This window comes from Accipiter gentilis, chromosome 17 (genome assembly GCF_929443795.1).
Source record: "Accipiter gentilis chromosome 17, bAccGen1.1, whole genome shotgun sequence".
Lineage (NCBI taxonomy): Eukaryota > Metazoa > Chordata > Aves > Accipitriformes > Accipitridae > Astur > Astur gentilis.
In genome coordinates, this window is record NC_064896.1 from 19,271,343 (window position 1) to 19,297,303 (window position 25,961).

The 25,961-nt window shown below is 35.5% G+C and overlaps 1 protein-coding gene across 5 annotated transcripts in view; it reads left to right on the forward strand.

Annotated features, from left to right (window-relative positions):
• Positions 1 to 25,961, forward strand: part of USP47 (ubiquitin specific peptidase 47) — a 57,486-nt gene that overhangs the window by 6,710 nt on the left and 24,815 nt on the right. For 2 of the 5 annotated variants that reach the window (XM_049819937.1, XM_049819938.1), the window contains exons 2-11: positions 10,085 to 10,288; positions 11,251 to 11,367; positions 12,607 to 12,745; positions 14,412 to 14,508; positions 15,039 to 15,184; positions 16,002 to 16,081; positions 16,896 to 17,045; positions 23,217 to 23,312; positions 23,397 to 23,549; positions 24,945 to 25,112. In XM_049819937.1, the coding sequence (XP_049675894.1) occupies positions 10,085 to 10,288; positions 11,251 to 11,367; positions 12,607 to 12,745; positions 14,412 to 14,508; positions 15,039 to 15,184; positions 16,002 to 16,081; positions 16,896 to 17,045; positions 23,217 to 23,312; positions 23,397 to 23,549; positions 24,945 to 25,112 (1,350 nt within the window). Of the gene's footprint in view, positions 1 to 6,978; positions 7,039 to 10,084; positions 10,289 to 11,250; positions 11,368 to 12,606; positions 12,746 to 14,411; positions 14,509 to 15,038; positions 15,185 to 16,001; positions 16,082 to 16,895; positions 17,046 to 23,216; positions 23,313 to 23,396; positions 23,550 to 24,944; positions 25,113 to 25,961 lie in introns of those variants that run through there. The other 3 variants (XM_049819936.1, XM_049819935.1, XM_049819934.1) reach the window with 3 other exon arrangements.

The following is a 25,961-nucleotide window of genomic DNA, read 5'->3' on the forward strand; positions in this document are numbered from 1 at the left end:
TGTTATCCTTCATTCCGTGCAATATTGCTAGAGAACTACACAAAGAATCCCTGATGCCCCACCTTACTATTCAGCTTCTCATTATCCTTCCCCAGCAGCAGGTGGACTGTTTAAAATTAGAGAGTTGTTAAAGAGTTAAAAATTAGCTCTGTGTTCACATTTTTTAATCTCTACACTGTATAAGAATTAAATTTTTTAGCATACATGTCTGTTGGTGTTTTTGTAGTGTAGTAAACCTTCATTTCAAAATTGTCCAAAAAAACCCCTCTTCTATTATTATTTTAGTCAGACTCCAGTTTGTTTTTATGCTAACATTGCATTTGTAACTCAATCCAGCAGAAAGTCCTTTAGAATATTAGCAGCAGAGGAAAATGTTTCAGTGAAGTTCATGGTAGTTCCATACTTGAAGGAATGGAGGGCAGGTGTGAAAGCACATCCACTGCTTCTGTGACTCTCCATAGGCAACAAATGATGTGATTAGAGGTTAATATATAAAAGTGTAATAAGTATCTTGTGATGTTCTTGCACCCCCCTTTTTTCAGATTTTTTTTTTTTTTGAAGGAGAATCAAGGAGCATGGTGATGCTCCAAGAAGGTGGAGAGAAGATGCAAACAAAAGGAAGCCACGTAAAGATGAGGCTTTTTCAGATCTGAATATAAAGTTTGTACCGTAATGAAGGTATAGGGGCTGGCAGCTAGTTTGCAAATATAAAGAACTTAATTTACATTTAATTGTCAAAATTATTTTAGTCTGGTTACAAAAAACTCTTGGAAATTAAACAGTTCAGGGTCAGAGGATGAAAGAAAATATGATCAGTTGAAATTATAACCTTTAAGAATAAGAGAGTGAAATACATAAAATGTCCAGTGGTTAAAGAGAAAACTATTTAGATTTTAAAACTCAGTCTGTTACTAATGTGGATGTATTCTTTGTTACCCCTTAGCTTCCTTAATTTAATAACAGGAAGCTTTGTTAGATTTCTTGTGTGATCTGTAGGCATGACCAGGAAATATTTGTACTCTTTCATTATTGACAGTTGCTATGTTTGATTTTTAAGGGAAGTAATTAATCTTGAATCACCTTAATTTACCATATTTAAAAGACCTTTAGGAGATAAGTGTAAGTAGACTGGTTCTTCAGGATGTTTTTAAGTAAGACATATTTGAAGTCTTCTAAAATACAGAACTTGGATGGAAAATAGCCTCTGTAAAACTGAAAAGTAAATGTTTTGATCTCTAGTTCAGCTGTCCCCAGACATGCGCACACACACACACACCCACCCTTATCCTTTTCTATAGTCTTTTGAACACCGTGGATATGTGTACTTATGTCTAGCCCCACACCAACTTTTTCTGATTGTAATTGCTGTTCTTTTATAAATGCTTTTTACAAATGACCCAGTAATCCACAATAGTAGGAACAAACTCTCAAAGATAAATGCTAGCCTCATAACATACTGGTTATTTCTGAGGTATAGTGTTATTTTTTGACATGTTTAGAAAGTTGGAAGTATTAGATGTGTGCATGTATTGTAAAAACAATTTGTCCATGTATCTTTTACAGGAGTGACAGTTAATAGCTGGCATGCAACTCTTTCAGTGAGGTGGCAAATACTCTTGCTAATATTTTTAAATTAAAATTTCATTACTAGAGAAGCATTTCTGAGGAGGTGGTCTTTGAAAACAACAAATGAATCCATAATCTACATGAGGCAGAGAAGAGAGTAAAACATGTACCCCTTTTTCCAAAAGGAACAAGATCACAGAGGCCCTGCTACGTAATTTTATGTTGTACCTCTTCTCCTTTCTCCATCGGGTCATCCACCATAGGAAAGCATTCTTGGGGTTCATGTAACCAGGGCCGTTAGTCTCAGTATGGCCCCAGCCTTCTTCTGTGGTCTCCAGCATTTATCCTGTATCTACAGCAGGCTGGAAAATAGATGGGTATGTTCATACTATTGTATAAGCACCTTAGGGACTTCTGTGAAGAAAGTTACTTCTATCCCAGCCTGGCCCAGTATGTACACTTTTGGTAGTTTTCCTTCCTATTTTCCAGTCTTGTTCCTATGCAGGAGGATAGACTGAAAGGGCTTCCCTAAGTCTTGTGAATCCTTGATACCCCATCCTGGGGAAAGAGAATAAAGGGAGTGGGGGAAGGTTCAATAATTAGGAAAGTGGTCAGAGTCAGGGTATACATTCTTGAATGTGGATGGTATTTTAGGCTTGGTGTGAAGAATTATTTTCCTCACTAGTAATGGGACAGAAAACCTCTGTTTAGTTTCACTAGCTTCAAAGCCCAGTTCTTGGATTTTGCCTGAAGTCTCTCCAGGTATAATGAAGAATTTGAAGTTGAGGATAAAGTATGTTATTCAGGTACTCATAAACCTGATACCACAAAGTCAGTCAGATTCAAAATTAAATGATTGTGTCTAAAGGTTGTTCAGAATTATTATGCATCAGGAAATGTTCCAACATGAGATATATCAAGTTAACAGCTCAAAATGATTCTATTTATTGAGACCTCCTGGGATCAGTGTTTAAAAAAAAGTGTATTCAGTTTGCCACAAGTGTACTATAAAATATTTCTTCATAAAGTATGTTTTGGTTCAGGCGTTTGTAACAGAATTCAAAGTGCACTGTTCCCTCATGAACTCAAAACCAGGCTGCAGTGAGGCACTTGTGTTGAGTAACAGCTCACAATGCTCTGACAGAATTAGTCTAGTAATGTCTTTCAAAAAGAAGTTGCTTCATTCCTCTAAAATAAAGCCAAATGTGAGTCCATTTTATATTTTCTTCAGTAGGTCAATAACTACAGCAGTGGCTAAAGCAGTGAAGACCACCTGCTCACCTGGCTGCATCAGGGAAGCTGGGCTCTGTAAAAAGATCCTTGTTGGGCTAGGAAGAAGCATGAAGTGTGTCTACCCTGGCTGTGGGGAGAAGGGAATTGTGGGCTATAAGGACTCTCAAGTCCATAGTTCAAAATGCACAGGGTGAAGAGAGTTTTTTAGAGTGGAAATGGTAACCTAGCTCTCTCTGATTTTTCTCCCCTTACTTGCTGTATATTTGAAAGGTCTTTGGCCTTCACATTTTGTGCAGAATGCAGTGCTGTCAGCATGTATCCCATGTGCTGTTTAATGGGTTGGACCTCTTGGAATAGGTGAAGGAATTCCTAAAATATGGTTGTGGTTTCTCAAGGAGCTGATTTGATAGCAATTTGTCATTGCTGAGAAAGAGTCAAAACAAACTTCTGTTCAGTTGAAGTGTAATTAATGTCTGAATGTTTCTGTGTGGTGATACTTTAGAAGTAAAAGATATAAGTGCAGACTACTTTTTTTGTGATTGAAGCTACCAAATTTTATTTTGCAGTTGTAATTGCTGGAAATGCACACCCAATCAGTTACATAAACTTGGAATGTACACCCCAAAGTTTGACCAGCAGTAATGTGATAGGCAGTAGTCACTTGTGTGCATTTCATATGGTAGTCTTAAGTGGCTGAAGCTATGTGAAGTTTGAGAATTGCTGCATTAGGCTTAATCATCCAAGTAATTTTGTGAATGTAAGCATGATGGTTGCCACTGCCACTTGCTACTGATCTCTTTGTCTTTCCTCTGTATTGCAGTGATTTGTGAGAATTATTTATAGGGTGTGGACGTGTAGGAACTTCTCTACTGGTGATCATTTTAAGTCTCAATAGGCCATTAACTTTACTTGGCAGTCAAAATTCACACAGCTGTTATTTAAACTCTTGACCTAAAGCTTGTGATTTTACTTACTGATTCACGCTGTCAATATTTTTACCTTTTGGAAATACTGGAATTTGAAAGTGTTTGGTAGATTCTACGTGAAGTTTGACCTTAGCTTTAGGTTCCATTTTCAATCTCTGAAAATAGTTTTATAAAAGAACTGAAGCAGGAGTTAAAATCTTTGGAGAATCTTCTGTCCTTTGAAAAATAAAATATGTTTGTGTTGATTTGCTCTCATAAAGTTACTAAAATGCTGCTATAGAATTTTAATGAACTCGGTGATTCAAAGCTGAAAAATAGCAAGCCCACAGCTAAATGCACTGTTAAAACCACTACAGTTTTGCGTTTTAATATTGTTTTGACAGATCTAGTAGCACTGTAAATTTGTTGTTCCTCTATTTTCAACAAATACAGAACATATGTAGTCAAAGTTAATGTCTCAGTCTTGCAGATTGTACTAGTACTAATGCTTCCTTTTGTTAGTATATACAGAATTACAGCTTGAATTACTTTAGTGCTATAGTATGCTTTGTGCTCTGCAACTTGCCGATAGCTCACGTAAAAAAGATGAAATATTTTTTAGAAAGGTATATGGGGTAAAGCTTATGTAGAATGGTGCTCTAGAATGTCCACCCATGTCAGACCTGTGTATTGATTGCATGCTCGTATTATGAAGTGTCTTTTGGAAGTCTGGTCTAATACATAATCAGAAGTCTTCTACATGCAGGTTTGAAAACATTTATCTCCTTTCTAGAACTGGAAGAGTGGAAAAGATGGCGTGACTTGGGATGAAAGTGTCAGTGTTTCAATATTTTTAAAAGGTTAACATTTGAAATTACAATTTCAAATATTTATTGACCAAAATATTAGCTTGAGATGACTTCTTGTAGCCTTAAGTAGCAGTCTGCATTTGCCTTTTTAGATGGTTATGCAGTTGAGGGTCTGCAACTTATTTTATTAAGCTACTGGTGGTGTGCATACTATGTCACAGTATGGCAAACTAGCAACATCTAGCTTTGAGGACTTCTTACAAGTACAGAATAGTTGTGCCTGCTACCTTAGCTGCTCTTGCCTCTTCTGAGGAAAAGGCAGTAGGATGTTTTCTTACGTACCTGTGAATGCCATGTGTATGTTAGTTTGAAGCCCTTGAACTATGTAGTTAATATGCTCATCTATTTTGTGAGGTGTAATAAATAATTGGTTGGTGAATTGCATAGTAATTTTCATCAGGGTAAAATTTAGGCAACTTTATGTATAGTATGACTTTTGTTCTCTTAATTGTACTTTAAAGCATAAGTTTCCATGGTGAGAGGAGCTTTTCTGTGAAATGTAGAATTGAACTAGTGGTTATTATAAAGTATATTCATAGAGTGGTAGAGTGAATGCTTTAATTGAAAGTAGGGAATGCTGCATTTGAAAGATTGACACATCTGTGTGATGTGATTTGGCTTGTCAGAGCATCTGAAGGCTCTTAGTTACTTCTAAAATTCCTGAACATCATATAAACAGTATGATTTGTAAATTTGATTTTTGATGTGTTATGTGGAATATTGAAATCTACTTTTGCCATTCAGAATTTGTTTAGAGTGAAATAACCCTTGGAAATCTTCCAGCAGTCCCTTACTGAGAAATCAAGAGCTGAGAAGCCAGCATAAGAGCATTCTTATGAAAGAAGCAACCTGTAGATATTTCTGTCCAGTTCAGGTGATGCCTGGAGCCTGTCCTCCCCTTCCACCCTCCCCTGCATGCACCAAATAAAACACCACACTAGAAAATTACACGTGCCCCTGTGTATATCAGACTTAACTTGCCTGTCTCTGGAGAGAAGGAATTCAGGCTAAAGTAAGAGCTCTTTGGAGACATTGACGAGGAGGAAAATTGGAAGACTTAAATCTTTGGCACAGGGCAATATACTTGATGACTATCATAATATTATAAAACAGCAGTTTCAAAATTATGCATCTGGAACTCTATTAGCCTTTAAGTCACTTTAGCAAAATGTATGTAACTTTCAATTGAGAGCAGGTTAAACTAGTAAGCAGCAAAACATATAAATTGTGGTGGTGTTTGTTTTCTGTTTGTGTTGGGGTTTTTTGTTTGGTTGTTTTTTGTTTGTTTTTTTTTTAATTTTTAAAATGTCTGTCAAATCTGAAATTACAAACTGGTGTGTAAAGAAAACAATTGCTGGATACAATTACTAATCTTGGATTATTAAAACTTCAAAACTGGAACTTCAGTTCTCTGTATGCAGAGAAAGAAATCTTGCCTTATGTGTCATCCTGCTGAGAAGTTAAATGCAGTGGTATATATAATTTGGGCTATTTTTGTAGTTCATTTGGTGGAGCAAATAGGGCACATCAGTAAAGATTATGTCAGTATTTTATGTTTTGATAATCTTTACTGAGGGTGCAGTTGAAGAAATTTGGAAAAGAGCAATGATGTTATTAGCATTTTTATTCACACTTCCTGTTTTTCCTTTCTGGAAAAATACAAAGTGCAGTGCTTCAGATTGAGAAATTAGTTAATTTGATGTTTGTCCATAGTCAGAAAACAGTTTTGTACAGGTAATGTTTATTGTTGCTTTTTTGGTGGTACAACAGAGATGCTAAGGCAGGCTTTCTTTAAGAGTGTTAGAAGTGAGAAAATTCAGTAACTTCATCTCTTTATTACCTTCAGCTGCATACTTCAAAATGGGTTCATATTAATAAAAACTTTCCTACAGGAAATAATTCAGGCATGAAGGAACAGTTTCATATGAAATTGGATAGCTTCATAATTTATAAATGAAATAATAAACTGAATTACAGGGTTATGTGCTAATCTTGTGCTTGAGCCATTTGAAGTAAAATGTTTACGTATGTCTGGAGGGCTTTTTTTAATATAATGAAGGAATTTGTTAGTATGAATTTATGAATTTATCTCTTGAATTGTTTGCTTTTTGTATCCACTTGTGTATTTACTTTAGGGAATGTAGTCTGTTGTGTATTGTAACTTAACTAGTGTTTTATGTAACGCGGCTCCTATGATAATTTAAATGTTAACATAGTGTGCAGTGACCTTCATGTTAATAGAGAACTTGTTACAATATTCGGAGGCTATTCCTTTTATTCTTTGAATGGTGGTTTGGAACTCAATAATAATATTTTATACTATAAAACTGACTTCATGCAAAAAAAAAGTCAATTTACTATTTTAAAGGATTATGACTTGTTAATTTTGTTTTTATATACTATAGGATATGTTTTGGAGTTGCAGACAAAGTATCTTTGCTGAAATGAAGAAGAAATTTTCACAGGTAGACAGATGAAATCAACTTTATAAAATGATAACCAAGATACATAGTAACAGCATGATGCTGTAGCTTTTGTTTATTTCTTAACATGAGCATGAGCTATTGAATTTTTTTGTGCATGTTCTTGAATACAAAGATTATGTATGTATTAAACGCAGTCTTAACAGTAGAAGCTTCAAACTGAGTATGTGTTTGTATGCTTTTACACTGGTGTGTGTGGTTTTGGCCCTCTGTAGCTTTTCGTTTAAAAAAAAAAAGGAATTGTGTAGCTGTCATATAAGATTATGTAATGATTAAAATTAAGTTTTGCATTTACTTTGTGGACTCAGTTTGGTAACAGCCTGTGAAAATAGTTTAGAGGCCTGTCGCTGGCTAGTATTCCCTTTTACACTATTTTTATAGTAAAGTAGCCACAAACAAGATGTTTGCATTGTTGTCTAATAGTTCAGATGGTATATGTGAATGCTTGCCATGAATAGGGTTGGAGTGAGGTTATTTTTGCTTTATCTATTTACTGTGAACAACTTGAAGCAGTGGCAGCATGAATGATGGCTTAATACCCTTTGCTATACTAACCCTGAGTTAAACCAGTTTAGTCTGTCAGAATTACATCTGTGAATAAGGAAGAGAGGATTTGTCTAACATGGAACATCTAGCAACCCAACCAGCAAATCTTCTGTAATAGTCTATAATTTGTTCACTTAATGTTATTTCTATCCATCAGATACTGTGTGTCTAATTATTTTTCACTAACAACTCCAATATGAGTCACAACTGATCCACAATCAAAGGTAGTGGAGAAGGTGTGAGCAGGAGGAGTTGATTTTACAGGTGTCTTCTGCACAGAGGAGGGGAGCTAAGGTGTTGGTTTTGTAAAGGGAGTAGGACAACAAGGAATTGAGTCTTCAGTGGAGAACTTCTATTCCTGACATGCTTATATACAGTAGCAGATCAAGTTGTAGGATCAGTACAGAATTACTGTGGGAATCATTAAATCTCAGTTAACTTACATTTTCCTAGGTGAAGCTGTATGAATAGTAGCAAATGCCTCTTAACCTCTCTGCACTGTTCTACAGAGGAAGGTGGGCTTCCACCCAGAGCAAGCCTCTACCATTGCTGGGGAATCTGGGTCCTAAGTGTAGGTTGATCTTATGAGTTTGTTGGGGTTTAGCTGCTGCTCATCTGCTCCAAGAAAAATCAAGAAAGTAGACCACTGAACGAGCTTCATCTAATCTTTTGTAACCACAGAGTGAGAGACAAATTGTGTGCTCGTTTAGCCAAAAAAAAAAAAAAAGGAGGAGGGGGAAGCTGTGCTGGGGAATTTAAAGGAAAGAACACAGGCGAAGTAATCAACTGGTGAAATTTAATTTTTGTCTATTCAAGTACAGCTCTGTCTGTGGGTGCTGTGGGTGAAAGTGAGGATATAATGTCAAAATTAATTTGACCTCTAAATTGTGTTTTCCTCTTAAAGTGTGGTTAATATTTCAGGAATAGTTTTGTCTGTTTTCATGGAAAGTAGTTCATAAACCTAACATTCTCCAGTAAAGGTTAAATTTATGAAGATGAAGTGTTGCAGACTTGCTGGAAATGGTGCCTTGAATCTTTTTGAGCATGCAGTTAACGAAGATTTCCACACAGGACATTAGATTTGATAAACTTAGAGAAATTGGACTTTAAAGTCTTAAGAAAAATCGCAGTCTAAAGCAAACTAACATAATACAGATTGGGGTGCAGGGGGAGGTTTATTTGCCCTTCTGACAACTTTTTTTCTGATGATAGGAGTAGATGCTGCAGTCAGCTAATGTTTTATTTTATAGTTGCGCGAAGACTGTCAGCTGATCTTGAAGTTTTGCAAAATGAAGGGATGCAGCATCAGCTAAAATGTTTTAAAAAGGAACAGAAAGATTTGGTCACGTAAGAGCTCTCATAAGGGCCTATGCCACTTTGGTGGTCATCTGTGTTGTGAGGCTGGTTGTATAGCAATACAAGGGATGCTGAAATTGTTTAGATCTTCTTAGTAGTTCTTCTCTAGAAGATGCTTATGACAGCTGAAAATTGTGATAGCACTGCATGTATCTTTTTGCCTTTTTAAATGATGTACCCTTTAGCCATGGACTGAGATGTGGGCGCTCTGACATGCGTTACTAATGCTTTCTGTGTGTTACAAGTTGAAAAGGCTGAGTCCTTGGGCACTAATTATTCTTTTTACTGACCTGATGCTTTCTTGTGTGACCTGTATATAAATACCAGTTATTCCTTATTGTTCTACAACTTTGGATAACTGAGAGAATTAATTAATTGTGCTTAGATCTTTGACTTCCTGGGTTTTCAGTGTTGGGAAAACACCATTTTCCTGGCTTACCTGGGTCTGTAAAATTTTATCACTATTCCATTGCCACTTTCATTCAAGATAGTTACTTTTCTGATTTCAGATTTATTGAAGTTGCTGTTTAAAATCTCTTTGTCTAGTAGCCATTTGGCAATGTTAATTTTCTTACTCTGTTCAGGCAGAAGAATTTCTCATGCAGCAGTGGATTTAGTGGAAGAAAGTTGGTAGCTTCGTTATGAAACTTTTTGTTTAATGGTCAGCTTCCAAGATTATTTGGAAGCTTGCAGATCTTCTGGGTTGCATTCCTAAAAATCACAAAAGGTATACATCTACCTCAGCAGGATTTATGATTGTATCAAAACAAAATATGAGTTTGAAGTGATGATTTTGAAGTCTGTTCCTGATTTGAAGCAGTCTTCTATCTGCTTGCTGGCTGAAATTCTGTGCAGAACTTGAGCAGTTTATCTCTCTACACTGTGATCCACCCGTACAAATTCCTTCTTGTTCTACAAAAATGAAGCTTGTTTTTTACATGTGTTTTCCAAAACTGGAAGGTTCTTAATTTTCTTATGCCTGCTTTCAAGAATAAAGTCCAGGTTTAGGATCTTCAGGTTGTAAAAGTGTACTACATTTTATTGGTGAAGCCTTGTTTTGACTTTTCAGTTAAACTCCGGAATGTTCTTGACTTTACTCATGAGTTGTTGCCTGCTGTCATTTCAGGTGGAAAGTGCTGCTGAGGAACCCAGGGTGCTGTGTATAATACAAGATACCACAAATTCCAAGACAGTGAATGAGCGTGTTACCTTGAACCTGCCAGCTTCCACACCACTTAAAAGGCTGTTTGAAGATGTGGCTTCAAAAGTGGGCTACGTGAATGGAACTTTTGATTTAATGTGGGGAAATGGAGATAATGTAACTGATACGGTATGGCAAAAGTGCTTTTCATTTCCTCTTGATAGCAAACATTTAAATTTTCACGTTATAGAAAAGTGCTATCTGTATTGTGTAGTACTCATTTAATTCCTCTAAAAATTTGTAGTAGGTGCACCAAAGCAGACTGACACCAGTATTTTGATTTGGCTGCATTTTATTTTGTATTATATCTACATTTTAGTCTGAGAATGTGCTTTTGGTACATGTATTTAATAATTAAGCAAAAGAAACTATTATGATCACTCAGATGTAATGCTAGTTTTCATTATCAGTATGTATTTTTAATAATAATACCCACGATAATTCATCTCCTCTGTTTCCTGTGGTCTTGTTTGAGAAATGTTTTCTTCTCAACTGAAGCATGTTGTGTAGTGACTTTCCATGTTTCTTATACCTATTTGAGTTTATTACATCCAAAAAAATTATGATTAATATTGCTTCTGTGCTTTATTGTAAATCAGTGTTGGTTTTAGTTAATATGATTTCTATAGATGCATCTAGAAAACTTCATAAGATTCCTTAAGAAATAGATGTTGTTTTATTTCAGGTCATGTTTATGCTTGCTGAATATTTTTTTTCTTAAAAAAAAAAAAAGTATATGCAAGCTGTATAGGACGCTAGGTGGTTGGATGTTCTGCAAGAAACTTGTAGACCAGTGTCTCGACTCCTGAATAGGTTAACCAACTTCTAAGGATTAAACTGTACCGTAATACTTAATTTACACTGTTTCTTAAACTGTTCCCAAGTTCTTTCAGTATTAATGATGAGTATGTTTTGTTTATACTGGATAATTATTTATTTTCATTTCATCTTAGTGTATCAGATGCTACTTCAAGCAATGTACTTGGATGGACTCTGTTAGTTGTGTATAGATCTGGGTTTTTTTAAAAAAAGTGGTGGTTTTGTTTTTTTTTTGTTTTGTTTTGTTTTTTTTGGTTGTTGTTTTTTTTTAGCAGACTCCAATAGATCAGAACAGTGACAAAACTATTCTCGATGCTGGTTTTGAGCCAGGGAAGAAGAACTTTCTGCATTTGACAGACAAAGATGGTGAGCAGCCTCATACAATGCCGGTAAGTGAAATCTTCACTCAGCTACATAAGCTATAGTGTTGGGGGAGAGAGATGTATGTTCTGTGTATTGCTCTTGTGAGATCAGAAAATGAAATAAAATTGGGCTGTATATTTCATACAATAAGCTTTTTCAGGAACCTTCTCAACAGATTTTTGGATTACTGTTTTACATTTCTAAGTTCCTCCTGAGTAGGACCAATTCCATTAGTAATGATTTGCTGTCACTTTTTATTCATGCTTGTCAAATATTTATGTAATGTTTTGCTGTGAGTTATTTTCTAAGGTTATATAATTAATCTTCGACATGTTTAGAGATAAGTCTTAACAATATAGGTTTAATCATATACCTAATTCTTTTTCTCTGGGTGTTTGAAAGCAATATTAGGCCACTCTGACAGGATTGTCAGAAATGGCAGTCTTGTATCAACAGCAGTTACCTGCTTCCAAATTTAGCTTTAAGAAAAGAAAAGAAAAAAAACAAAAAACATATATGTGTAAGAAGTTACCTGCTTCCAAATTTAGCTTTAAGAAAAGAAAAAAACCCCAAACATACATATATATAAGAAGAGTTGCCAGTGTTGCTAGAAGTAACTGTCTGCCGTAACAAAATATTTGAAATTTCCTATTTCTCAAATATGTGATGCAGTGAAAGATAAACACAGCTGCAGTTTATTTAAATCAGGGATTGGATAGACGAGTGATACATTAAGATTTATTAGTCTGCTCTCATGTCAGCATAATACTGACCTACTTAGCCTTTGTTGTGCACTTAAGTACCTGAAAAGTGGAAAAAAACCCCATGTCTAAATAATTGTGCCCAAGATCAGAATTTGAGGGTGATTCTGAAATAATATTTAACTGTAATTTTTATATCTAAAAAATCTCATTCTGTATTTCAGTGCAGAAAACTTGAGACACAGGAGATGCTAAATTGCAAACTTGTTTGTTGTATGCGTTATAGTACCGTATTGGATTATACAGTATTCTAAAGGGCATTTGCTTCCACTAATGCAAGGAACGATTTCTCAAGGGGTCGAGGATTTGGAGGGCAGAATTTAAAGTTACACAAACAACTGTATATCTGCAATTTTGTAAAATTTGTGTGATATGCTTAGCACAATTAATTTTTTTCTTTTTTTTTTAATATATTTAGCCACAAGAGAAAAGTAAATTTGGAGGTACTTCAGTAAAAATTTGTTGTCTAAATTTTGCATAAAATCAGTGTATTCATGTTTTCAGGAGGAGTCAGGTACAACTGATGACAGTGCGCAAGACAGATTTATAGGCCCCCTTCCAAGAGAAGGCTCTGTTGGCTGTACCAATGACTACGTCAGTCAGAGCTATTCTTATTCATCAGTCCTGAGCAAATCGGAGACAGGTATGTTGTTCTCTCTTATAAAGGCAATGCTAATTTGTAATTATTTTAGCATATTTTCAAATAGCAGTACTTCAAGATTTTTTTAAATAAATTGCAATTTATTTAAAAAAACCCCTCCACATTGCTACTGCATTTTCCATCATGTTTTCTACAGTATTCTTGTATCACTTTTGGGAACCAAAGAGCTGTACCCCATCCTTTTCTTACTTGGGACAGTGCAATTCAAACTCTGTCAGGGGCCCTCCTTTTCAGTATTCATCTGCTGCTGTGTCCCTAGTTGAGTAGTCAGGATTGTATTACCAAAAAGGATTCACATCAAGCTGTGTGTTTACTCGATACCCTCTTATAGAGGGGCTGTTGCCAAATCTCTGCAGTTCATGTGTTAACTGCAGTCTTCCTACTGTAGCCCCTGGCTGCAGTTTCTTTGCCTGCACCATGATTCCCCAAGAGGTTCATCCTCCGCTGCCTGGTTCCCCACCAGCAAGCAGAGACTCCCTCTGGAAGGGAAGTGCAGCTCAGCCTTGCAGGCAAGTGCCAGGGCAGATCCCAGGAGGCTGGCTGGGTGCCTTTGCTGCACAGGGGGCGGGAGGAGACTGCAAGTTACAGCTCAGTGATGAGACAAGCTCCTGATACTAAATTTGTTGAGCCGAGACAAAGATGACATTTGTATTACACCAATTCAAGCGTGCTCAAGACTTTCTTGAGATAAAAAAGTTTATCCACCACATACCTTTCTTCATTTAATATAACTGTGAAAAGATGATCTGTATAGAGTAGAGTAATAAATAAAATACACAATACTGAGTTCTGACTCAGTCTCTTCACAGAAGGTGCTTGTGTTTTGCATGGAGTAGCTGCCTTTTCATTACTAGTATGGAACTGAGATTTATTTTTTTAATACTTGCAAACAGCTTCAGAGTATAAATAGGCATATTTAATTCCTTTATTACACTATGCTTCAGTATATGCTGCTTATCAGCTGTTGTTAATAGTGTGTATTTTGGAGAAAATATTAAAATTACATTAAAATTAATATAAGTAAATAATTCCCTTTCCAGCTAGTAAAAATTACACTGATTTTTAGTACCTGTTTTAATTGGTTATTATGGGAGAAGGTTTTAGAAGATACGTGTGTGGGCACTTTAGAGTTGTTGGGTTTTTTAATTTTTTTAATTTATAGTTTTGAAATGATAGTACAAACCAATGCAGATAGAAGTTATATTTACATTATAACTCTGATATTTTTAGTTGACATCAGGCAATAAGTAAGCTAGTACACAACTGTTTCTTAACAAATTCTAGTTGTTCTGTAAAATATTTAAATCTACTATTAAAATATTTAAAGTTACCTGTGTCCCCATTGGTGCAGTATTCAGCATTAAATGTTGGTTGTTATTGTGAAACATAATTCACGGTCACTAAAATAACTTTGGGTCATTCAGGGAAATTACTGCTGTTGTGCAAACTATTACTTTCTATTGCTCTCAGAAATGAGTAATTGTAATATTCCATCAATTTTTATAGTGTAAAGAACAATAAATGACAACAGATGGATGCAGTTCATAACAGTTCTGTGATAATGTTTATGTTTCTTGTCAAATGTTTTAACTCTGAAAGTCTTTTTCCATTTTTTTCCATTACTTCCATTTAATTATTGTATTTTTAGGTTATGTGGGGCTAGTAAATCAAGCAATGACTTGCTACTTGAACAGCCTTCTACAAACACTTTTCATGACTCCTGAGTTTAGAAATGCGTTATATAAGTGAGTATATGGAATAAAAACCTGTTCTTGAATTTGTGCTGGTATATATTGGTAGGAGACCCTTTTGAATTTCTCCTGTCAAAATTTCCTTGTTTGGATACTGAAAAGCATATTTGAAGTCAAGCTGCATAGACTTCTATCTGCTTAAAAGCTTCAGATTTTTAGTAAAATAGTTGGTAAAGTAATATGTTATTGGTTGTGGCATAGGCAGGCTTTTTAAAGAATTTGCTCTATCTCGAAAACATCAAACTTGAAATTCAGTTTGATACTAAGTGCAGTTCATGTCTGTATTTGTACAGTGAATGGCTTCAAAATTATTTTGTGTTGGATTTGTACATTTAAAGAATTGTATTGTTCTTTAGTGCAGAAATGGAAAGCAATTTCATTTGACCTTTCCCAAGAAGCAGAGCTTCAGTTAACCTTTCTAATCTGGCAGACCTCTTGAAATGTAATAAATGCTGATTTAAATGCCTTTTTGAGTAATGTTTTCAAAGCATTTTTAATTGTCAAATATCTTGTGTTGTCAATAGATGGGAATTTGAAGAATCTGAAGAGGATCCTGTGACGAGTATCCCCTACCAGCTTCAAAGACTGTTTGTTTTACTGCAGACCAGCAAAAAAAGAGCAATTGAAACAACAGATGTTACACGGAGTTTTGGATGGGATAGTAGTGAGGGTAATAATGGAGCTATTAAGCTTGTGTGATTTGCTTCAGAAGCTGCCTGTTAGGGGCCTAAACTGCTGTCGATAGGGGAAAAATACTGGAATAATTAAAAATAATTATTAGAATCCGCTTTGTTTCAATGGAAACAAAAGAGCCTAAATAAATACTTGGTGTTGTGTGTTTGACTTCTAAAGAAATGTTTGAATTTTAGGCTGTTAAAGTAAAAAGCATTGTATTTTTGTAATTAAGCTATTATTACAGTTGTTAATTGTTTCTAAAGAAGTAGCTGTTTATGAGAAACTTGCATGTGTTTTGAATCACAAATGTGAAATGCGCAAGTTCCACTTCAGTAGAAAATAATATGGATAATTCCATAAAATCAAACACTGTTTTTTTCTTCCTGACACTTGTGTAGTGTAATTTTGCCTGATAACCTGCTGATTTTTCCGTGGAGTAATCACATGATGATAAGGAGTTGAAAATTGAGTTTTAGAGAATCAGTGCGAAGTGGGAAATAAGTCAGAACCTGTTTATTTTATAACGGTGCATATTAGCATTTCTGGGGTATTTTTACATATTCTTGCTTATGTACGCAATTCTTGTTTATGCACAAACATTGTGAGCAAGCTGGCTGCTTATTTTTCTAACTTAACTTCAGAGGCAGCTGCTGCTGGAATTGAACACTGGCCCAGTAGTGAATAGCGTAGTAAATAATAGGGACAGATTTGAACAAATCAGTAGCTTTCTAGGAAGTATTCTGAGGCTACAGTTAGTATTGGGGCTAATAACATCTCTTGTATAAATTAACATTGATTTTAATTTCCAATAGCATGGCAACAACATGATGTACAGGAGCTTTGCAGAGTCATGTTTGATGCTTTGGAGCAGAAATGGAAACAAACAGAACAGGTAAGTGTATAAAACCTTTTCTTCATTCAGCAGTGTGGTATTGTGGGGTTTTTTTAAGGACAATTGTGAAAAATGTTTACTGAATTTTAAATACCAGGTTACTGAAAGTTTGCAATAGTTGCTGTTTTTATTGTTTGATGCAATAGTTAAGCTACTATAATGTACAACTTTTAAGAGCGTGCTGCTTATGTTTTTGTCCCCCAATTAAAAGTGGAATATTCTGAACTCTGGATACTTAGTCACTTTCTGTGCTTCAAATAAAGACTAACTCCTGTGATAGCTTCCTTACTGTCAGTATTTATTAGGCTATGTTGCGGGCTCTTGAAGCTCAAGCCCACTCTTCTAATGTAAGACAAAGTTAGGAATATATTCGTAACACATGCTACATTCTGATAAGCAGCCAACTTGTAGGCCAATTTTCAGATTTGTAAGATTGGCAAGTACTTCCTTTATCTTTCTGCATCTACCTCTGGACACACAGGGAAGGACTTGCAGTATCAATCTATTAACAGTATCTGCAAGATCAGGCTTGTTTTTAAAACATAAACTTAAATTTTTGTAGTCGCTCTTGAGACATGACCATAAAGTACACTGTGAAATTTCTATATCATGGTTTGAGAAGCTCATTTGATACGTGTTTTGTGCAGTGGTGGGGCAGGGGAAAGCAAGAAATCAAGAGATGGATGTCCTGCTGGGGAATGGTATTCTGAATGTGTAGCTATGCAATTAAGACTTCATTAAAAAAAGACATTTTCTCATAAAACTAAAGAAAGGAAATGTGTTTAAAGTTCTATTGAATATCTGTTTGTTTCAGGCCGATCTTATAAATCAGCTGTACCAAGGCAAACTGAAGGACTATGTAAGATGTCTAGAATGTGGCTATGAAGGCTGGAGAATCGACACTTACCTGGATATTCCTTTGGTCATCCGGCCATATGGCTCCAACCAGGCATTTGCTAGCGTGGTGTGTACTATTATGCTGACTAATAGTGCATCCATACACACATAGAATACATAATGCGACAGTGGTATAATTTGTTACATGGTAAGTATCATCCTAGATACTCCATCTTGGGGTGTTCGTCTTTGTGCAGTGAACCAGCTAGCAAGTTCTAGAAGATTTTTTTTGGCTTTTTGGTTTATTTTTTGTTTTGTTTTGTTTTCTTTTGCCCTTCAATGAGTCCTACTGGTGCATGTATAAGGGGAGGGGAAATGCAACTTTATTGCCTTAGGGCTGCAGTAATCAATTATTTTCTTCCTGATAAAATCTTCAGCATTTACTCAAGATATTTTTATGAGATCACTGAGTTATATTTGGGTTGTTCTCTTTATTGGCACATTGCTAAATTTTCATAGCATTGTGGAAAATCTTAGTGAAAGAACGGAACTTTGACTTAAAATTTTTAGTTTAATTGCCATGTTGTTGCTGTGCTTCTTAAAGTTCACTTCTCAAATACCATATGCTTTTAACAAGCGATTTAATGATAGTAAAAAATCCTATTGTTACATCAGTGTTCTTGGTCACTTTTGCTCCAGCATTACTGATGTTGGCAAGCATATATATTGCTTAGTAAATCTGTGGAAGTTTCTTTGTTTTATTTTTTCCACCCCCCTGAAAAGAAGTGATTACAAATGGTGAAATTCCACTGTTGTGGCTTAAAATACTTGGACTATGGATGAAGTTGTGAGAAAGAATAAATCAAACAAGTCTTTCAGTAAAGGTTGTTTTAAACAAACACTGGTTATGTAATTGGCTTACCAGGATTATTTATTATATATATTCCTTTTGTATTTAGTATGCTGGCAATATTTTTTAAGCACCAATAGTCTGCGATTCTTAACAGTAATTCTGTTAAGAGGAGAATTGTTAGAATTAGGTGAAACTGCAGTGTAGGTTCAAAGCACTTCATACTTTAAAACTTTAAATACCAATCTTGAGAAGTAGTAAAGATATGAGGGACATTGATCTCACATAAAGGATTCAAGTTAGTAAAGTCCTTTGAATTCTTTTTAAGATCACATTAAATATTTTAGAACTATCCAGCTAATTGATGCTGTATTGATACAGATTGATATTTTATATAGATGGCTTCCCTTTTCACCTTTTAAAACTAATTTCTAGAAATATTGCCTAAACCAAAATTTTTTTGTAATTTTTAATAGATCAGAAAAATCTCATTATTGAATAAAGTAATGAAAACTATTTAGTCCATGTAGTTGTATTCTGCATTTAACAATGCATTGTACATGTGTCTCAAATTGAAATTTTTTTTCTTTGTTAGTAGAGAAGTCTATAGTGGAATGCTAAAAAAAAAAAGACTTTGTATATTTGTAAAAGCTTGAACAATTAAGAACTTAAATATCAGATTACTTTCAGTAATATTTGATATTTCTCCTGTAAATCGGCATTTACTGGGTTTACAACACTGAGGAAAATAGTTTTAAAATTTTTGTTACACAGAGTTACGTGATTGCAATTTGTATTGATGCTTCAATTTTTGAGCTTTTTTAATTCGTATTCTGATTATATTCAGTTGATTCTCCTCCCTGCATTTGTATTATCTATAGCAGATGTAATTTTTAGTTTTGTAGTCTTCAACAGTGGGGAGATATGGAGGATACTTGCTTTTGGAGAAGGGAAAAATCGCCTGTTTCTAAATGGAATTCTCTGAAGGTAGTATCCTCCATTGATCCATAGATGGTGGTGATTTAGTAGGTGTAGGTAAAAGGGTATGAGAGAGAGAGCAAAAACTTCACACATGCGCTAATAGGGCTTATAGAAGGGAATGTAAAACTTTTTAGACCTTGCTAGTCAGCTCCTGAGGGAACTTGCAGCAGGCGACACAACCCAAGATAGGGGATCTAAGGAGGATACTACCTTCAAAGAACTCTAGTTAGAGGTAAGTGATTTTCCATTACTTTCTAATAAGAGAGAATGGATGTATGAGCTTTAAGTAAGGTTAATCTGTAGAATGCCGCATAAAGTGTATTATCCCACTGTTCGACATTGTGTACTACCAAAAAACATAGATACCTAAAATGTTGCATTTACCTATAAATATATATGTATTACTTCTAAATACACGGGAATATTGAAGAACTGGAAGGATAATGTTATGCTTGCTTTATTTCCTAATACGAACTAATTCTGAAATTCTTCAGTATGTTTTTAAGGTTTGCATTTTGAAGTATTTTTTCTGATTCCTCACTCCATCCTCCAAGTTCATGTAATAAGACTACATAGCTGCAAACTCATTAGGGCAGCTCTGGGGCACTGAGATCTTGTCAGTATGTATCTCAAGAGAGTTTCTGAAAAACTACTTATACTGTCTGCATTGTTCAAGAATATGGTTTAAAAAAACCTGAATCAGTATTTTCTGGAGGTCAGTAGAAATATAGATATAAAAATATATAGCTTATTTCAAGGAGGTAAACAGGAGCAGCAGTTCACATACTGATTCTTGTAGGTACTGGTATCTTTTGTATAGATGCCTGAATTTAACAGCATTAGACATAAGCTAAACTTAAAAATTTTGCAAGATGAAGAACAGCTGAGACAAGAGTGGATGCAATGGGGATCCAGCTGGAATGCTGGAATTATGTTACTTGGAAAACAGTGGAAATTGCTTTGTAATACCAAAAGGCTAGTAATAACACAAGTATTCTGGAGATGTAGCACGTACAGTTCTGTTTTGTTAAGTGTTGTTAGTTTCCACCATCTTTTGTATGTTACTTTTTCTTTTGAGGGTGTAAGTACGCATACAAGTAGACCATTTGTGGGCAGAAATTAATTTGGACTTCTGTGTGAACTTATTTTGTGGTGTCATTGCCAAACTAAAACTGTTGAAGGCAGTTAGATTATGGATGATTTGATATTTACTTTTTTTAAGCTACATTGGTAACAAGAAGGTTTGTATTTTTAGTTGAGCATATTATTTGGACATGGGAAAACTAGATGAGGTCTGAAAATCTGAGATGGCAATTAGTTTCTAGTTTTCTCCAAGAACAGTTTTGCCTTTTGCTATTTATTGTGTAACTTTTCATAAAGGTTTTACTACTCCTGCTCACAGGTTTTGCAAATTTACACATTTACAAATGCTTGCAGTAAGATACCTGTCAAACTACTGACTATATCATAATGCATTTTTGTGAAGAGTGTGTCCGAAGTGCCTATCTTTTGCCAGACAATAATTAGTTTGAACTGTTTGTTATGGCATTTTAGTATGCTAAGTGTTATAAATCTCATAATCAGAATATTAAAAACCAGATATTCTCAGAACTTGGCTGGACAAGGCCCTGAACAATGTGCTTTAAGTTGGAGCTGCTTTGAGCAGGGAGTTAGGATCAGATGATCTCCAGAAGTCTCAGCCTATATTGTTCTTTTGATTCTGTGAACTATAAAAAAAGTTGAAATAGCCTTTGTCATACTAATCTATTGCTTGGTCATATATGGTATATTTTGAAGTGTGTGTGGGGAATGCTGGAAATGCATAGTAGCTCTAAGGCTACATAATAGTTACCTCTTTGAAGATAACTTCAAAGGTAATATTTATTCTAAAAGTAGAGTTGCACGAAAATGGGAGATGTCATGTGATAGGTTGCGCAGCGTAGAAGCTTTGTCACTGGTTTTGCTGAGTAAACTGTCAGAGTAGAACATGGTGAAATGCATTAGAATAGGAATTGTATTAAGAAACGCCCTATCAGCAGAATTAACTTTGGTGTAAAGACTATATAGGAGGAAACTGCAGGAGACACAAATGAGTAACCCTGAGGAACAGCGATGTTCCTTGTACAAGGATTGAAAATTCATATAGCTCAAAAATACTGGAGTTTTCAAGAGTTTTAATCAGGTTTTTCAAAGCATAGCTTGCTATGTGTGGTAAGCAGTGAAACGGCAAGAATAATGTAATAATACTTCATTCAGTTTTTGGGGGTCTTGAAGGATCATTACTTTTTTCCATAAGTAAAAATTTATAGCATGTTTCCTTGTTAAATTGCACATCATGTGAGTCTATGTAAGCATTACATAACCATTTATGTCCCATCATTTCTATATTCCCATTCATTCATATTCATGTTGATGCATGAATGGCAAATTTTTTCTTACACTTGAAACATATTTTTATTGTCATAACTGGCATTTGATTCATAAGAGTTCATTATGAAAGAATGGTCATTATGTGATCTTTTCTACACTTCATGTTTTCTGTGGTTATTAACTTTTTTCTTTCATCTAAATAGTTCTGAATATTAATTCCTTAACTAGTTCACAGAATAGTGAAAATGGAGTAATCCATTTCTTCCCCTTTCTTTTTAAGCAGGGTTATAACTTGCTTAGTCTTCTTTCTTACATTTTAGAATAAGATTCCTCACATTTCAGTAATCATACTAAACATTAGCTATTTGTTGACCTTGAGTAAAAAGCAACTCAGCCTCTGCAGTGTTTAGGAAGTATATATGTAGACAGCAGTTCAATTCAGACTCCGAAATGTTTTCATGTGTCTAGAGAGTATCTCTGCCTAAGAGCTGTGATTTCAGGGCTGTTCAAAGGCTTTTCTGTCTGGATCCAAAAATGTTAAAGTGAGATGACTGCCTTCAATGTAGAGTTGTTCCATTGAGTTTGGCACTTTTTTCGTTTGTGAGTAGTTGTCACCCTGAATACAGTCATTTTTCAAAAGTCCTTTCTCCTACAACAGCAACAGAGCTGTTGTAAAACATTTGTTATATTATTGTTCTTGCTGCTTCCCTGAGTTCTCAGAAAGTAAGAAGGGAGAAGGGAAGAACTGGAGGCTTTTTGAAGAATTTGGAATATCCTTGATTTCCTCCCAAAGTGTGACTTATCAAACGACATGATGTAGATAATAATCTTAAGTTCTGTGCCAGCCATGTTAAAATTGGTGACTTTACTCTGCCCAGTTAAGCCCCTTCTTACTTATTCAGACTTCAGGGAACAGCTACAGTCCTTTGTAAGAGATAATGATTTGAAAAACATTGTTTCTGTTGATCATCTTTGCTTTAAACTGAATGTCTAAATATGCAAGTTGTATTTGTTTTCACCTCCATAGGTGAACAGAGAACTAAGGGGTTCCACTTGGAGTTCAGAAACCCAGAGCCTATTGGCTTCCAAGCTGACTGGGTTAAAGGTTTTAACTTTTAAAATCTCTGGGTAAAATTCTTCACTGAACCCATCTCAATATTCTTCGTCAATTTTGTTTGAACAAGTTTGTTCTCAAGTATATATAACTTACATGCAACATTGTTGTTGCAAATTATATTGGGGGGGGACGGGACAGTTTGTATTTTGAATACTGTTTGCTGTAGAGGGGAGCAAAGTAGAAATCATTAAACTCCTGGATTTAAGCATTAGTGAAAGAACTTTTAGGCAGCTGTCAGAGGACAAAAGTGCAGTTATTGGTCAGTTGCCTCATAAAGTTTACGCTAGGAAGCTAGTTCTGTCTTTATAGAAGATGGCCATATCTGATTCTCACTCCTTTGGGAGTGAAGCTCAAATACTCTCTCTCGGTCCTTTCCCCACCTTTCACTTAGAAATAATATCTTCAAATGTAGTTTTCCAGGTCCCTTTGTAGAATGTGACTAAGGTGGTCTTCAGGCAGGGCGCTGAGGAACCGAGTAACATTTTTTCCTGCCACCTTCCTCCCAGCCAGCCATAATTATTGGATGGTAGCTGTTGGGAAAAACTCCTCTTGAAATGCAGAACAATCATCTCGGAATTCTGGGAGAAGAGGGTCAAAGCAGGGTTAGAAAATAAGCTCATTTTCACAGCAGTTGACTCAACAGACATGACTAAATGTGGTGTGCAAGCTAACAGGAGTCAATGTCATTTTATTTCATATGTCTATTGAAACAAAGACAATTTGGATTCATCAAATACTGAATGAAATATAGTTAGCAGTAATTGTGGTTTGACTACTTAACCTTGGGCTGGGTGGAGAGGTTGGTTTCTCTTCATATTTTCCTGACTGTGTCTGTATCAAAGTTTGTCAATCGAATTTTGGTTGTATTTTTAATTGAAATAATTGTATGCGTTTGCAGTCTCATTGTAAATTTATCATTCTGATTTATACCTACATAGTAAACATTCTTTAAAAATCAGGTACCATCTTTTTATTATTAGGAAGAAGCACTGCATGCTTTCATTCAGCCTGAGATTCTTGATGGCCCCAATCAGTATTTTTGTGAACGATGTAAGAAGAAATGTGATGCAAGGAAGGTAAAGACTGTCCAAATCACTTGCGAAAATTGCTTTTGGTAAATCCTGACAATGGTAGCATAATCATGTCTTTGCTTCATTTAGGGTCTGCGGTTCTTGCATTTTCCGTATCTGCTGACATTACAGCTGAAGAGATTTGACTTTGATTATACCACTATGCACAGAATTAAACTCAATGATCGTATGACTTTTCCTGAGGAGTTAGACATGAGTGTCTTCATTGATGTTGAAGATGAGGTAAGGTGTTTGGTTTCAGAGAAGTCTTCAAGAAAGTTAAAGTTTCTCAATTAAAATGTCAGTCTAATAAACCCATTTTAGCAACATTATTCATCTACATAAATGGTCTTTAGCCATGGCAGTGTTTTAATTTGAACTTTTAAAATCTGTCCATGTGGATTTTTGCTATACTGAAAAGGAAGCATATTCTCTAATCACTATAGGGTTTCCATGCTTCTGTAAAAAAGCTGTTCCTAATTTCTTCTATCTTCACATGAGTGATTTAAAAGCAGAACTCTCAGGGCTTCTACATATACTGCAAATCTGAAATAAAACATATTTTTTAGACTTGTGTCTGAATCTGTTTTGATCACAAGAGGTGATGTAAAGTTTTGAAACTCTGGACACTGAAGTTAGTCCAGAAAACATTAATGACTAATTCCTTTACTCTGACTCACAATGTTGTGTATGCTGTAGAAATTAGATTTTTTTAAATTTTGTTTTTCGCTTCCATCTGGCTTTTAACTCTTCTGGTTTTGCAAAATTCATGTTGTGCGGTTACATTCACCGAAAAGCATTTAATGTGCCTTCTGCATTAAAGACTAAATTTATTCCTCTAATTTCATTCCTGAAAACATTATGTCACTTTGCTAGTTCATAGTGGTATAAGAGAAATACTGTATTGATGTGCATATGGAGAGGCTTTTCTGACTCTATACAAACCTTTGTTTTATGAAGTGTGCCATTTAAGCAATTTGATACCTCTCAAAGTGTTACTGGGGGGGCTAAATGAAAATGAAGATTGATCTGGGAGAATAGAACTTGAGAGAAAATTAGCGACTGTCAGAAAGTCAAAAGAATTATCCAGAGGAAAGAGGATCAGGTAAGAGATGGATATACTGACTTGTACTAAACGAACTGTATTCATAGTGTTGTTGACATCAAGCTTTTAAGCTAGTAGAGCACTGACCAGTCTTACTATAATACCTTGACTCTGTCCAATGAGTTGAAATGGAAAAAAATCTTTGACTGTGGGTGAAAATATTTCCAGTCAAATCAGTTCTGATTAACAGGCCCATGTTACGATAGGATTTGTTACCTGATATTAGACTTCCAAGATATTTAATTGAATGGAATAGGCTAGTAACAGATATAATCCGGAGTCAAGTATGAAACCAGGTACTTGCCACTCAGTTGCACACGAGATGAGAAAATATTGATCTAAGACGTGAACTGAAGACAGTTACTAACAGAAACAAGTCTGTTTTCCATGCTGAATTGCAGAGGTTTCTAGGTTTTTGAGGAGTTTCATTGTTTTGCAGATTGGAATTTTTTAATTTCACAACCATATTGTCATTTCTTGTTCCGTGTAACTTTAAACGTATAATATGAGTATGTATGTGTTTTATTTTTAAGAAGTCTCCTCAGACTGAGAGTTGCACTGATAGTGGAGCTGAAAATGAAGGCAGTTGTCACAGTGATCAGATGAGCAATGATTTTTCTAATGACGATGGAGTTGATGAAGGAATCTGCCTTGAAAGCAACAGTGCAGCAGAAAGACTTTCTAAAGCTGGCAGTGAAAAGGTACATTTAAAAAAAAGGTTGTACTGGGTCCGATTGAGATGGAGTTAATATTCTTCATAGTAGCCTCTATGGTGCTCTGTTTTGGATTTGTGACTAGAACAGTGTTGATAGCACACCAGTGTGTTAACTCTTGCTGAATAGTGTTGCACAGTACCAAGGCTTTCTCTGTTTCTCATTCTGCCCCTGTAATGAATAGGGCTAGGGGTGGGCAAGAGGCTGGAAGGGGTACGTAGCCAGGATGGCTGGCCTGAGTTGACCAGAGGGATATTCTGTTCTCTATTTGTTGCTGTGTAATGTTATGCTCAGCAGTAAAAACTGGGGGCTTTCCAAAGTAGCTGTTGCTCAGAGACTAGGTGGGCATTGGTCTGCTGGTTGGGAGGTGGTGAGTTATGCCTTTGCATCATTACATCTTTTTTTTTTTTCCTTCTTATTTCCTTCTCTTATTAACTGTCATTATCTTCAACCACAAGTTTTTCTCACTTTTGCTCTTCTGATTCTCTCCACCATCCCACTCAAGGGGAGAAATGAGTGACTGGCTGGGTGGGTGCTTAGTTGCTGGCCAGAGCCAACCCACCACAAATATAAATGATAAAAATATAATTAATGCTGATACTGGGAGTGAGGGAGTAGGAGTGTGTGGTTTTATTCAAATTCCAAAACCTGATATTACAGCAAAGGAAAGCATGCAACTGATTTTGAAGGTCACCTGAGAATAAAGGTTTTCCCAGCTTGTCAGACTAAGAATTCCCAGATAACTTGTTTTGGCAGCAGACCATCAGATTGAAGACTGCTTTGTCTTGTGAGCAGTGGGATTTTTTTGAGGCCAATTGTCAAAGGCCTACCAGCTTT